General features: G+C 37.2%; 1 protein-coding gene across 2 annotated transcripts in view; it reads right to left on the reverse strand.

The window, feature by feature from the left end:
• HELB (DNA helicase B) overlaps positions 1 to 16,227 on the reverse strand; it is a 52,682-nt gene that overhangs the window by 21,738 nt on the left and 14,717 nt on the right. For both annotated transcript variants that reach the window (XM_032645740.1, XM_032645741.1), the window contains exons 5-11: positions 14,341 to 14,518; positions 12,797 to 12,938; positions 10,007 to 10,161; positions 6,593 to 6,674; positions 5,672 to 5,731; positions 4,299 to 4,527; positions 3,348 to 3,491 (exon numbers count right to left, since the gene is read on the reverse strand). In XM_032645740.1, the coding sequence (XP_032501631.1) occupies positions 3,348 to 3,491; positions 4,299 to 4,527; positions 5,672 to 5,731; positions 6,593 to 6,674; positions 10,007 to 10,161; positions 12,797 to 12,938; positions 14,341 to 14,518 (990 nt within the window). The remainder of the gene's footprint in view (positions 1 to 3,347; positions 3,492 to 4,298; positions 4,528 to 5,671; positions 5,732 to 6,592; positions 6,675 to 10,006; positions 10,162 to 12,796; positions 12,939 to 14,340; positions 14,519 to 16,227) is intronic.

Here is a 16,227-nt window from a genome sequence, read left to right on the forward strand (position 1 = left end):
ATTATTCCCAAATCAAAAGTAATTACCTCACAAGGGTAGAGGAAGGGGATACATTTATCAAAACCCATCCCACTTTGTAATTAAAATGTGTTTGTAAATTATACCCCAATAAAGTTGGTTAAATAAATAAAAAAGAAGTTGTAAAAATATATATAATCAATACAATACCACTTATGTAAAACTTGGTTACCTTGTTTCTATATGAACAGACAAATTCAGGTCAGAAATCACCTCTGAGGAGGGTGGGAAGGCCTGGGATGAGGGGAGGGCAAATGAGCCAGTTGCTTTGGGTACAAAACTTAAGAGGATACCAAGAAACTCAGCAATCAAGATAAATAAATTTAAAAAAATAAAAAACTCTCCAGAAAGTGGGCACAAAGGGAACATAACTCAACAAAATAAAGGCCATATATGACAAACCCAAAGCTAACATCATACTCAACGGTGAAAAGCTGAAAGCATTCCCTCTGAGATCAGGAACAAGACAAGGATACCCCACCTCGCCACTTTTATTAAACAGTTTTGGAAGTCCTAGCCACAGCATCAGAGAAGAAAAACAAATAAAAGCAATCCAAATTGAAAAGGAAAAAGTAAGACTGTTATTATTTGCAAATGACATGATAGTATACCTAGAAAATCCTAAAGATGCCACCAGAAAGCTACTAGAACTCATTGATGAATTCAGTAAAGCTGCAGGACACAAAATTAATATATGGAAATCTGTTACATTTCTATACACTAACAGTAAACTATCAGAAAGAGTAATTAGGAAACAATTCCATTTATAACCACTTCAGAAAGAATAAAATACCTAGGACTAAAAAGGAGGCAGAATACCTGTACTCCAAAACCTGTAAGACACTGATGAGAGAAATTGAAGACGATACAAACAGATGGAAAAATATACCATATTTTTGGATTTAATCAATATTGTTAAAATGACCATATTACCCAAGGCAATCTACAGAGTCAATGTAATCCCTATCAAATTACCAGCATTTGGTAATTTGACATTTGTGACATTTTTCACAGAACTGGAACAAAAAATTTTTAAATTCGTATAGAAACACAAAAACCCAAAATAGCCAAAACAAGTTTGAGAAAGAAGAATGGAGCTGAAGGAATCATGCTCCCTGACTTCAGACTATACTACAAAGCTACAGTCATCAAAACAGTATGGTACTGGTACCAAAAAAGACACAGATCAATCCAATAGGATAGAAAGCCCAGAAATAAACCCATGCACTTATGGTCAATTAATCTATGACAACAGAGGCAAGAATATACAATGGAGAAAAGACAGTCTCTTCAATAAGTGGTGCTGGGAAAACTGGACAGCTACATGTAAAAGAACGAAATTAGAACATTCTCTAACACCATATACAAAAATAAACTCAAAACAGATTAAAGAGCTAAATGTAAGACCAGATATTTTAAAACTCCTGGAGGAAAACATAGGCAGAACACTCTTTGACATAAATCACAGCAATATTTTTGGGGATCCATCTCCTAGAGCAATGGAAAAAAAAAGCAAAAATAAGGAAATGGGACCTCATTAAACTTAAAAGCTTTTGCACAGCAAAGGAAAGCATAAACAAAATGAAAAGACTACCTATGGACTGGGAAAAAATATTTGCAAACAATGCAACCGACAAGGGATTAATTTCCAAAATATACAAACAGCTCATACAGCTCAATATCAAAAAAACAAACAACCCAATCAAAAAATGAGCAGAAAACCTAAACAGACATTTCTCCAAAGACATATAGATAGCCAACAGGCGCATGAAAAGATGCTCAACATTACTAATTATTAGAGAAATGCAAATCAGAACTACAATGAGGTATCACCTCACACCAGTCAGAATGGCCATCATCCAAAAGTCTACAAACAATAAATGCTGGAGAGGGTGTGGAGAAAAGGGAACCCTCCTACACTGTTGGTGGGAATGTAAATTGGTGCAGCCACTATGGAGAACAGTATGGAAGTTCCTCAAAAAACTAAAAATAGGGAATTCCCTGGCGGTTCAGTGGTTAGGACTTGCACATTCACTGCTGAGGGTGTGGGTTCAATCCCTGGTCAGGGAACTGAGATCCCGTAAGCCACACAGCATGGACAAAAAATAAAGTTACTTGCATTTTTTAAAAATTAAAAAAAAAAAAAACTAAAACTAAAAATAGAATTACCATATGATCCAGCAATCCCACTCCTGGGCATCTATCCAGAGAAAACTCTAATTTGAAAAGATACATGCACCCCAATGTTCACAGCAGCACTACTTACAATAGCCAAGACATGGAAGCAACCTAAATGTGAATCGACATGAATGGATAATGAAGACGTGGTATGTCACAGAATACTACTCAGCCATAAAAAAGAATGAAATAGGGAATTCCCTGGCGGTCCAGTGGTTAGGACTCGGTGCTTTCACTGCCGGGCCTGGGTTCAATCCTTAGTCAGGTAACTAAGATCCCACAAGCTGCACGATGCGGCCAAAAAAAAGAAAAAGGAATGAAATAATGCCATTTGCAGCAACATGGATGGACCTAGAAATTACCATACTAAGTGAAGTGAGTCAGAGAAAGACAAGTATATGATATCACTTACATGTGGAATCTAAAAAAATGATACAAATGAACTTATTTACAAAACAGAAACAGTCTCACGGACATAGAAAACAAACTTATGGTTACCAAAGGGGGAAAGGAAGGGGTGGGGAGGGATAAATTAGGGATTGTGAATTAACAGATACACTCTACTATATATAAAATAAACAACAAGGACCTTCTATATCGCACAGAGCACTACTGATATATTCAATATCTTGTAATAACCAATAATGGAAAAGAATCTGAAAATATATATACATATATATTTACACGTATAACTGAATCACTTTTGTATACACCTGAAACATTGTAAGTCAACTATATTTCAGTTTAAGAAAATAATTTAAAAGTTAAAATTTAGAGCAAAACAGATCCACAATGAAAAAAATATCAAAATTTTAAATAAAGGCAAGATCAGTAAGAGTGCCATGCCAAGTGACACTGGAGACGGAAGCAAGAGGGAAATTCAGTTATTCTGGTCCTGACCGCTCTTTTCCTGGGAGACATGGGAAGGCCTTCAGGATGAGGCTTTAACTATGTCTTAGATCCAGAAAATAAAGACAGCTCTGAAGCAGAGAGTGCAAAACATTAGTGTCTGTACAGTAGTTTCTGTACTTTTGTGTATTTTGTTTCCTAATTAAAAAAATAATAAAAGCAACAAAACTTAGGAAGAAAATAATGCAAGATACTCTATCTTGGCAAGCTATTTAAATTGCTTTATTAAAGTCCATTCTTACCTGAAAAGTGTGAATAGTTCTTGCCCATGCATGTTTTATGTTACAATACTGCATTAGTTTCCCAAAATCCACAGTTACTTCGAAGCCAGCCATATTATTAATGGTCAAAAATCTTTTCTTTCCAAAAGTTATATCAGTTTTATCCTGTCATCAAAACAAATAACTGTTTTGTATGTTTCCAAATATGTACACTGTAAAGGTCTGTTTTGGGGTTGAACACCTTATGAATAAAATAGCATGTATAATTGTTAAGAATTTCAAAAAGCTTAAAATCTATGCTTGAGCATCAACTGAATACAGACATACCCAAATATTTTAATAACCACAAATGGAAGTTTTTGGTCCTTGAAATTTAACCTTAATTTGACTCTTTGGAGAACAGTCTGTGTTGTCTTTCTTATTTTGAAGACTATACATTTCACTTCTTGCACTGACTATGTAAGTCTGCATGTATTTTTTGCAAAGAGTTTACTTTTCCTCACAGATTTTAAAGAATAAACGTGTAAGTTTATAAGTGTATTTATACAATGAGGACAAATTCAAGGTGACCACTTCTATAGTTCCTACATTTACACAGCAACCAAGCAAGTGATGCTTTGTAAAATATAATAAGTGTGTCACTTGTCCCTTGTTTTTGTTACTCAAGCACTTCAAACTTATCAAAGATGTTTCTTCACAAAGTCTTCCGGAACATGTAAGAGAAAGGAACGCTTCCCAACTCACTTTATGAGGCCAGCGTTAGTCAGACACCAAAACCGGACAAGATTGTCACTAGAAAACTACAAACCAAGATCCCTCATGGACACAGATGCAAAAATCCTTAACAAAAAATTATAGAAGAAGAATGCCAGCTCTGATATGATTAAATTCTGAATCAATCCTCGGGCAATAAAAGGAAACTAAATCTATCCCTCATAGGTGAAAAGGTACTATTTTTCTGTTATCATTTACCTCTGTTATGAAAAATACTTCTCCATTACAGAGTCGAATACCACTTTCAAAGTCATGCTTATTTTTAGCAAAACCATGAGGAGTACCATTAAAGTCTTCGCCACTGGCCTTTAGTTCATTATTTTGTTGGCTGTTGAAGGTATTTTCAGGGAGTAAGTCTGAGAGATACGCGTTCCTGGTACAACAGATTTTATCACCAACTCCAAATTCAAGTCTATTCTGATGGTTTCTGGGTTAGAAAATGATAATACAGCATCAGAGTTGGGAAAACCTCAATTTCATTTTCTTTAAGCATTGACTCTTACTCGGATCTGATCCAGTTCTCAAAATTATTTCCACAGTCTCTTTACGTCACTTTTGTTCTCCAAAGGTCAACAAGAAATCAGGCTCCCTCAGTTGTGGTCTATCTACACTTTCTACAGCACCTCAAACTCAGTGACATTTCCCAGTGGAATTTTTTCAAAGTTAGAAATCTTGGCGTAAAGGCTGATGTCTCTCTTTGCCTTTATATTACAAAAGTTACCAAAAATCTTATTGACTCTACCTTTTAAATCCATCCTCTCCTCTCCAATCTCTCTAATCACTACCCCAATTCAAGTCTTACAGCAGTTACACATATTGCTATTGATAATTATATTATCAGAATAATAGCAGCAAATCAAATAAGTGCTGGTGATAATACCAGTTACCGTGGTAAGTGCTTTAGGTATATTATTTCATTACATCCTTACTACAACTTTATGAGGGAAATTCTGGGTAAGTGTCCTCTTTTACATACATAGAAAGGTGAAATTACCTGCCCAAGATCACAGTTACTGGGACCCAGACTGGATGGCCCCAAACTTATGCTTTTCAACCCTTTGTTGGGCTACCTATCATGGATTTTTGTGTCTTTCCTCAATAAACAGGGAGCTCCTCTTGTAATTTACACTTCTCTGGGTTCTCTGCACTTAATAAAGAGTAGGTATTGATAAATGCCAGAGAAGTGAGTTAGTCTGTCCTACGTGTGGATAGAGTGGCTTTTCTATGCTCCTATTTCCCTGATAAAAGTCCACCTAAGGTGCTCTCTGTAGGCACCCTATTGCTAAGGTTCTTGTACACATTCCACACACATTCTAACTTGAAAAATTGCCCTGAATTCTCCACACTCATCTTGGAGAAGCTAGAGGTAGGAAACCACAGGGACAATTTTATTCTTTATTTTTCTTATTACCCTGATTACCAAATAGTCAATTCCTAAGGATATATATTATATTTAATTGAAGATATCATTTGACTTCACAAAGGAGAAAAAAGATTTTAAAATATGCGGCTACAGTGATAAATGTCAAAACAAACAAAAGTATGGCGAATCCAGGAAGCACTGTCCTTACTTGATTAGACGGCCCGTGTAGTGCTTGCAACAGCAGGTGTTGATCACGTCACAGTCCTGCCTGGAACACAGAAAAATACAAGGGTCACCTTAATGGAACCTCTTTTGTGTGGATTTCTGTTACCAACAATTATGAGATACTGGATTTTATCAAAAGTTTCCAGGACTGGGACTTCCCTGGTCGTCCAGTGGTAAAGAATCTGCCTTGCAATGCAGGGGACATAGGTTCAAACCCTGGTAGGGGAACTAAGATCCCACATGCCACGGGGCAATTAAGCCCACGTGCCACAACTACGGAGCTCACTCGCCTCAACTAGAGCCCGCGTACCATAAACTACAGAGCCCACGCGCTCCGGAGCCTCCGCACCACAACTAGAGAGAGGAAACCCGCACGCCACAACTAGAGAGAAGCCCGCGCACCACAACGAAGAGCCCGCACGCCGCAACTAAGACCCGACGCAGCCAAAAATAAAATAAAAATAAATAAATAAATAATAAATCTTAAAAAAAAAAAAGTTTCTAGGACTTTCTCCAGGAAAAGTATTTTGTAATTTTGATCTTAACCCTTTCTTCCACTCAGATTTCCTATGAGTTACCAAATATAATATTTGGTAGAAAAAGCACCTCTTTAGGGAATTCCCTGGCAGTCCAGTTGTTAGGACTCAGCATTCTCACTGCCGAGGGCCTGGGTTCGATCCCTAGTCAGGGAACTAAGATCCCACAAGCTGCAAGGCGTGGCCAATAAAAAGGAAGAGCCCTCTTTAGAAACTGCCTTCTGCTGGACGTACCCAAGAAATACCTCAAAATAAGAGAGAATTCACAGTGATGAACTACCAGTCTCCCATTCCAACAGCACCTAGATTCATAAGGTATGAGATTTAAAAGCTTCATTAAAAACACCAAAATTTTGTAAATGCTTTACCTTCTAAATGCAATAAATTGTGATGTTTTTGCATCTTCTAGGTCCTTTTCTTTGAGTAAAGTACTAACTGCAGAATATAAATCTGATAATTCAAGAGAAAAAAGTTAACACAGCAAAGCACTAAATTATAACATTGTTTCAATGGAGAAACTACTTCAGAATTGCTGCTAAGGGGTCCAGGAAAACATCTCACCAAATGGGATACAAGTTCACCATGGGAGCATCAACCTCATTTGTTTCATCAGCCAGGGGCAAGAGAAAAGAGAATGAAGGTGACAGTTCCAGACACTCTATCCTCAATCACTAGCCAGGACAGCTCCTAATCTGTAATATCACCACTGCATATTTACTGATGGTTTGTGAATGCTGACTTTAAAGTATGAGCAAGAGGACAAAATATGTAACATAACTACTAACGTAAGACTTCTTTCTGTCTTAAGTTCTGGTGGTACTAGTGGTCATGAGTTATAATTTGAGAATCTATATGCTTTGCGTATGTGATTTCATCTTTAATCTTCACAATACTCACATGATGTATGTATTATTATATACAGGGCCGACATTTAGCTTTTACATACCAGTATAACATATGGAGATATTTCTGTTTTAACTAGAAAATGGCTACTCCCCAAACACCACAGTGCCCTCCCTCCCACCCCAGCCATGTCTTTCCTTCCTCCAGAGCCCCCAGATGTCCCCATGATTCAGCAACTAAAAGGTTAACCCTGACACAGGAAGGGCATCCATTCCAAGAGTGACTAGACCTTACCAGCTATTAAGTAGTTTAATTAGCACCACTGATTACATCCTTGTTACAACCTGAAACTGAGGCTCTTGGAAGTAAAAGAAATTTTCCAGTGGGGTAGTGTGACCAGCCTCCCTCTTTTAGAGCTCAGATCGTTGACAGTGATAATGTCCACTTACAGCTTGTCCTTCACAGAGCACTGAGAAGCAGGCTTCCTCTAACCTCTCTCAGCAATGTTACAAATTGGGGAACATTTCTCAGGAGAGGCAGAAGAAATAAAAATTGGGGTAAAAACATTCCAGGCTTTTGGGTCCCTCGTAGCAGATAAATCACAAGGGAATGAAAAAGCCCTGATCCCTGCTCTAGGAAGACTGAATCAGTTGCTCGCTGAGCCCTTCATTTTTCAGATGAAGGAAAGATTATCATTAAAAAATGTCCAAGACTCAGCTCACCGCCAGCCAAGCCCCGCTTGCCAAAGGTCTCACAAAACACTGGTTTCTTTCACACATACAGGATCACGCTGTTCTGCTCCTTGCTTTGTTCACTCTCTCTACATCTCCCAGATCAATACATACGCTGTACTTCACTGTTTCTAAGATACGCATTTTCTTCTCATATTTTAACATCTCTGGAATTCTAGCCCAGCTACGAAGCCTATCTTAGGCCTTTGTACCTTTCAATAATGGGAATAACTGAGTAATTTATTAAGAAATACTTATTACTTAAGTATTAAGGAATAACACTTAATTATTAACGAAAAAATACTATATGCCTCTCTAAGGAGTAATTTATTCAATTCTCTTAAAGAAGAGGCTCATTTTCCAGCTGAAGTTTACAATTAAGATAGAAAACAGCTCCAGCTAAGCTCCACTACCATTCTGAAACAACTTTTTTTTTTAAGTACATTCTCATTAATGTAAAGAATGGGTACCAGAAATAAAACTAAACATATTTTAGGTAGATCTAAATGGAGTGGCAAAGAAAGCCAGTTTCTTAACCATCTTAGTCTCACTCTCTTCATCTGTACTAATACCTACTATGAACTAAGTAAGCTGTGGAGAGGATAAACATTATCTATAAATTACTCACAACATGTGTAATAAAAAACAAGTCAGGGCTTCCCTGGTGGCGCAGTGGTTGAGAGTCCGCCTGCCAATGCAGGCGACACGGGTTCGTGTCCCAGTCCGGGAAGATCCCACATGCCGCGGAGCAGCTGGGCCCATGAGCCACGGCCGCTGAGCGTGCGCGTCCAGAGCCTGTGCTCCGCAACGGGAGAGGCCACAGCAGTGAGAGGCCCGTGTACCGCAGGAAAAAAAAAAAAAAAAACAACTCAAAAAACAATACACAGCTTATAAACCAAATTATGTAAAACTAATATATGTCTGTGTATGGATATAATACGGTTTAAAAAGAGAAACTCCAAGCTCTTCCTATAGACGTGACCTTTATGGGGTTGATTCAGGGGAAGAGGACAGGGGATGATTAAAGGAAATAATTTTTACTTCAAACACTTCTGTATCACTTGACTTTTGTTAAGGAATATAAACGATTTCTATAATAATAAAAAAAAAGCCAAAAAGGCATTTATAGAATCCTATTATTACATGAGCGCATTTAAAAAAAGAATAATGTAACATGTGAATGAACACTAACCCATAGGAACTGAGATGGGGACACACAAAGGAGGACAGGCTTACAGATAAAGCTGAATGTCAATTTCACATGCAGAGTGAAAGCTGCTAAGGAGGAAGGATATACCTTGAAGAACTGTGGCAACTACAATAAATCCTCAATAAAAATCATTTAAATTTTCACTAATTCAATTCTGAGTAAACCACTGTACAATTTAAAAAAGCTTGCTAAGTTAAGTTTATAATATAAAGAGCAAATTGTTTAAATAAATAAATAAATTCAATTTAAATAAATTCATTTGGAACAGATAATTTAATACCTATTATTCACAAAAAACTAACATTCATATAGTTCCTCAAAACCTATGAACGCCCTCAACCTTCACAACTGTCCCCCACGCACTGTCACTATGACTCCCATTTTACAAATAGTAGAGTGATGAGACATGGGTCGTACACATAAGGCAGAAGATTCCCTATCCCGTGCACTTCCTCAGCCCTGCCACGCTGTCATCCTAATACCCACAATTAGAAGTGATGCTTGTCCACTTTACTAGAAACAGAACTGTTAGGAACTCAGCTTGGCAAGAGTTTGACAGCCTTTACTTTTGTTTCGCAAATGTACTCAAAACAACAAATGTAGTATTTACTTTTAGAGCAAATGTACTTTTCCAGCAAATACTGTACCTTTACAGTATTTGCTGTAAAAGAAAAGCTTCATTCATTAAGACATGCTTTCTCCTGAATGAACCTGGATTACTTAGGGCTTCACTTTATTTTAAACTAATCATCTACATCCACTTATTTACTCAACAAATATTTACTAAGCCCTTAGTATGCATGTGTCAAGAGCTTACTTCTTTACAAAATGCTAAAGTCATCTGCTTTTGATGATTAATAAATTATTTATTTTCAGTGCCCAACGTTTTGCTAGCAATATTTATCTTTACCATCAAATAAAATTATAACTAGTCATTTAATAACTATATTACAAAACTGAAATATTTAACCCTATATAACATAAAAGTTTATACTTACAAGAGTGATGATTACTTTTTGAGAACTGAGAACTCGTATCTTCTCCTGGGAGTCTAACAAAAATAAATGATTTATCTTGTATTGAGACAGGGAATGTTGGATCATCAGAGATATTCAGCTCTGCATCAAATGTTGGAAACTGGCGTCTCGAGATTCTTAAATAAAGGTAAAATAATACACTAACAGCATTAGCATCCAAAAATGTATCTTCACATATGAGCAGAGATAATGTCATTACATGAATTAATATCTGTGAATAGGTCATAAACAGGGTAAAAGGGCTACCCATATATGCATTATAAATAGTAAATGAGTTTCAAAATACACTTAACTAGACCATAATGTTACTTTTATCCATCAGTCCCCTACCCCTAGCACATTAAAAGTATTAGAAGAAATTGTCATGGAATTTACTAAGCAACATTCTGAGAACTTGACCTACTTTTCTCCAGACCACTAAAGAACCAAACCAAGTAGGTATTATCCTCATTTCACAGAGGAGCAACACGAGGCGTAGTTAACTACAGTGGGGTTGCCCAAGATCAGAGGTAAAAAGCGGGGTAGCTAGGAGGGAAATTTGGGCCCACTGGGCTCCATATTCCTTTCTATTTAAATTCATTTGAGCTCTTTGGGGCCTTTTCCATCATACTCTTTCTTGTCTCCTTTCTTCTGTAATATATCATATATATGGTCTCATGTTCCCAGCTGAACCAAGTATCCACATCTTCTCTTTGTTTCTGTTCCCTCATCATCATTCTTTTGTTCTTGTATTCCCCAAGACTAGCAAGTCATATCAGAAAGCACAGTAAAGGCCGGGGGGCCTTGTCATACTGGAGTCCCTCCTTGGTTATTTGGAAGAAAACTGACACCCTGTAAAGACCTAACAGCAGCCTAGCTATCAAAGGGATAGTACCCTACTGTGTCATCTTTCAATCCTTCCGAACAGGGCTGGAAGGGAGGAAAGGAGAAAGAGGGAAGAAGGCTGTCCCGGCTGGAACTAACCCAGATTTAATTTGGGGTACTGAGAAACACCATGGATTTCCTGTTTTGCTTCTGACCCAGGACATGTAACATACTTCTATCTCTAGAAGCTTTTCCGTGGTATCACTGGGATCCTTCTGTCATTAAACACTTGGTGATGATGACCAAGAATGACCAAGAATAATGAAAGGAGCACAGCTCAGCCCAAAAGATATCGAAAGGGTTACTAAAAGGAAATCCTAAATTTCAGATAAAATTGAGTTCTAAGAAACCTAATGTGCCTTAGATTCTTCCAAGATTTCTAGACTTTAAAATGACCCATCATCCACCAACATTCCAAAACTGAGGTGGACTTTAGGTAGGAGCAGAAGAGTTATAGATAAGAGTTATAGAAGAGTTATAGTTACACTTCCAACGGCATTATTTTTCTTAACGTCCCAGTACGAACCTATATCATCTACCCTATTCCTGTCCATTCTGCCTCTACACCCACTATCTTTTCCAGGGTAGATGGGGCAGGGAGATAGTAGGCTTTGAATATTCTAGTTTCTGCTGACATCCAACCAAGAAAATGTTTAAGCAACAAAAACTGCATCTTGTAGTCTAATACAATACCCTGTCGTGCTAAATATCTGAACCCAATAGCTACTGCAAGACCTCCACATAAGCTAATAAGTTTTTCATCCATCATTAAAGAAATAAGAACTCTTCTGACAGAAAACAAATCATCGTAAAGAAAGCACTTCTTTGAGCAACATCTACCTTCCAATTTAATTCTACGTTATCTAGTAAGTCATTTTTTGTCCTCAAGTATAGTCAGAAATCTAGTTCCAGGTCCTAAGCCCCAGATGGATACACAGCAGGTCCAAGGGCAGGAGGACAGACACACACAAAATGTTGTACAAAGAAGACCTAACGCAATGAAGTTTCAGGCGAAATTCGTGATCTTAGCAACAGTTCAGGACCTATGTTAAATTTTTATTCAAATCAACTATAATCCCCTGCCACTCAGCTGACTGCCCCATGATCCCTATAATTCCCCAAATAACGGACAGCGATAAGGTAGAACCAAAATAATTCCATGCAGATACAGAAATAAAGCATGCACTACAGCCAATAAAGGGAAAATGAAACCTAAAACCAACCAACAAACAAAAACAGCACCTTGTAAAAGAGAGTCAAAAACAAAGATAAATTTTGGCCCAATGAATAAAAAGTCTCTTAATATTCTGTGGTCCCATCGCATCTGTTACAGAGGATTCCTCTAAAGGCTTATGCAAAGATTAAGGAAAGAGAAGGATTCTTTCCTACTTTAAGGAGAGTAATATGCCTCAGGTGCCACCAGGATTCATCAAGGAGTAAAATACCTTTTTCTTTACCTTTTCTTTTGCTTTTTTTTTTTTTTTTTTTTTTTTTGCTTTGGGCTCCCCTTATAAAAATTACACGAAATGTCTTCCCCAAGTCACCCTTGAACTCTAATGAATTCATTTCCAAGTCTCTGTTCCCCTTGGGTTTATTCTGGTCTCTAAGCCTGATGCAACTTTATTTCACATATATACTTTTAAAATCAGGAAAACACATTTATACTTAAATTTCAACACTAATTTATCTTGGATCAATAATGAAAAATACTTTGCTTTTCTAACTGTGGGACAAAAGGTATACATATACCTGAAGGACAGAAAAGGTTTGCTAAAAGAGCATAGTGAACATACTACACTGAATCACCCTAATTCAAAAGCTAATATTTTTTTTACCTTTATTTCTAATACGACAGAGAGAAAATGCAAAATTTTAGTTATATTATACCTCGTAGCATTGTCCACAATTAGTTCAGATTCTGCTCTATGGTTTGTCTTTAGTTCAATAGCACAATTTCTTGACTTGAGAGTCTCAAAAAGATCTTTCAGCAAGTTACCAGGTTCAATACTGGGTAACTGCCTAATATCACCTAAAAGGGGGAAAAATACATAGAGTAGGTTTTATGTAACTGGGATCTGGAAATTTAGAAATTATTTTTATTTCCCCCTACTGATATATGCTATAATTATAAAGACTTACTCTGAGGAAAAACGAAAAAAATCTTCGTTTAAAATTACTTAAGAACATTAAGTCTTCAAAAATATTCAACAACAACAAAAACCATTCCAATTGGGCTTCCCTGGTGGCGCAGTGGTTGAGAGTCTGCCTGCCAATGCAGGAGACACGGGTTCGTGCCCCGGTCCAGGAAGATCCCACATGACGCGGAGCGGCTGGGCCCGTGAGCCATGGCCGCTGAACCTGCGCGTCCGGAGCCTGTGCTCCGCAACGGGAGAGGCCACAACAGTGAGAGGCCCGTGTACCGCAAAAAAACAAAACAAAACAAAACAAAACAAAACAAAAAAACATTCCAATTAAACAATATAAGACAGAAAAAGTAGTGATAACTCAGTAAGGTAAAACATGAACTTTTTTCATATCTATAAACACAGGCAAACTGTTGGGGCATATATTTTCACCAACAGGTAAAGAAAAAAACAGGCCTTAGATATCTAGAATTTAGTCACTTATTCAATCTTGCTCAATGTCTTACTAAACATGGAAAAATCTATGGCCTCAAATAAACTTAACGTACAAAATGCAAAATAAACAAACCCAGTGCATTTGATAATAAATTCAGTAATGTAATGATAACATTTTGCTCTATTAAAAATCTTTTTACTTTAAACACACAAGCAAACCTTAGAGAAAAGAGAAACTATTTTCTGGTGGAAACTGAAAGAATGCTTAAGCTATTAATAAAATCAACTGCTTACACAATATCCTCAAATACGTAAAACAGTTATTTATAAATATATTGATTCTCTCATTGCAATTCTATTTTCTCCTCCATTAAAAAACATGGTCTACACATCGGTACTACCTAATAGCATCAAACTGAATCTCACCGGAATTGGAAAGGACTTGTGAGGCTGGTGAGGTCTAATGTGAATTACTAGCTTAAAATTGTAAAATTACTTTTAAGTGGTCTATAATTCAGACTTTCTATTACTTCCAAATGATCTACATCCTGATTTACTCTGAGTCTGTGAGAATTTTACTATTTTAATAGTCACCATTTAGGTAATTACAGTAACTCCTCACAACTCTATTTCATTCACAACCTAGCTTGCTGATATCCTGGCCAAAACATAGAGCCACCCAAGCTCATAGAGACTGGTCAGACTGAACTCAGAGTGGCTTCAGAGTGGGGTCTGAGAAATGGCTTCCCGCCTGTAGGATATGGATATTAAAACAGTGAAATGGTATAAAGAACGTACTAACCACAATAATTTGAACCAAACAATTAGGATTCCAACAATATTTTAACTTACCAAGGATAATAAGCTTAGAAAGTTGGGAGTGCTCACACAGTAAATTTAAAACTGATTTAAAGATTCCGACAGATACCAAACTCCCTTCATCCACAACCAGAACTCTAACTGAAGAAAATTTCCATGGCATGTCTTTGGTCATTGTTTTTGTCTCCCATAAGTAGAAGCTATAATTGACCTACAAACAAAGTATGGCATTTTAAAATTCAGGTTATAAAATTTACCAAAAAAGAAAAAAAATTTTTTTAACAACATATTCTTTTAAAACAAAACTCTTAAATGGGGAAGGGACAGGGAGGATGTACATAGAGTAACACAGGGAAACAGACTAAAGAAATAGAGAACACAAAAGTTATAGGATGAATCCCAGAAAAGACAGATGAAATAGTTCAAAACATTGCTTCCTAGGGAGTACTTGGTGTGTTTAACAAGCTTCTCACACAGCACCATTCCACTGCAAGAACCCCAACTGTTCTCTTATCACTCTTGACCAGACAGAACTCCCTATTGTTTTCTACCCCCAAATAAACCTTCTCTTGGCCTTCTGAGATGGCCCAAACACTTAAGCCCCACTCTTCTGCCAACTGTAATACTCCATTCTGGAAATTAGGGGGTGCCTGCCCAAACTAACTATGAAAATACTACTTTTTCTCCTAGTATTCTAAACTCCCTTACGTCCCCAACATTGAAAAAACCACCACCAAGACAACTAAAAAAACTATTTATTACAGGGGTAATAATATTTACTATTTAAAAAAATACAGAAGAGGGAAACATTTTTTTGTAAAATTACAACCAGAGAATGTTAAATGTTTTGTTGTATACCATTTCCACAAATGTTTCTATGTTGTATGCATATATCTACATATGCTCACTTACACTAAAAAATTATTTGCATTTTTTTCTGCTAAACCCAGTATCCCTAGCCCAAGGATGATAGCTAAGTGGCATAAGTGCCAACTCAATGCCTCTCCTGTGCCCTTACACTCTTTCCTGAGCCTAAACGTGGCTTCAGAAATGTCCTCCCAGCATCCCAACCTGATATTAAGATACTACCAATTGATCAGAGCTGGAACTTAAGATGAAATTTAGTAACGATCCCTCTCTGGCCTCTCCTTTTCTAATTCAATCCTTCAGACTAAACAGAAGTGAAGGCGTAATGGCAAAAATCATAAACTGATCAGAAGACTCTTCCACCAATGAGCTACACTGAACTGCTCTAGGATCCTGCCCACTCATGTGACAAATAAAAGTAATGCAAAAGCAATTTCTGAGGTGGCTCGTGGGTCTATGATTCTGGTAGCCTTCCTTAGAACTGCTTTCTTCATTTCACTCTCTTGCTTAGGAACCTAAATGGCTCCCCAATAAATCAAGTCCAAGCTTCTTTGTTAGGTATGTAAGGTCTGTAGTAAATGAAGGGATCATGGCACCTTGGTAAGAGAAGCAAGCTGGGAGGTCAGAAATGTGAATCCCAGTGCTAGCTCTGCACTCAGTTAAGGTTTGGGGCCAATTGTTTAACACACCCAAATTTTAAATGGCTCTCCTGTAAAATGCAGATAACATCACTTACCCACTTCACTCGTTTGTCAAGGATTTAATGAAACGGCAAAATACTTTACAAACTTTAAAGCTCAAATTCCCGGTCTAAACCAAGTGTAATTTCCATTATCTTACAATACACAGACTTCATTCTAATCAACGCAGTCCCCTCAAAACCCTCTATATGCACTTGATCATTCACCTCAATGCCTCTGGGAAGGCCTTTCCCTTAAATAAAATGTTCTTCTCCTTACCTGAGCTTCCTTGTCCATTAGACTCCAATTCAATTATTATTTCCTTCAGAAATCTTCCAACGACTAAGTTCCTTGATCTATAAAATGGCAGATC

Source organism: Phocoena sinus, chromosome 10 (genome assembly GCF_008692025.1).
Source record: "Phocoena sinus isolate mPhoSin1 chromosome 10, mPhoSin1.pri, whole genome shotgun sequence".
Lineage (NCBI taxonomy): Eukaryota > Metazoa > Chordata > Mammalia > Artiodactyla > Phocoenidae > Phocoena > Phocoena sinus.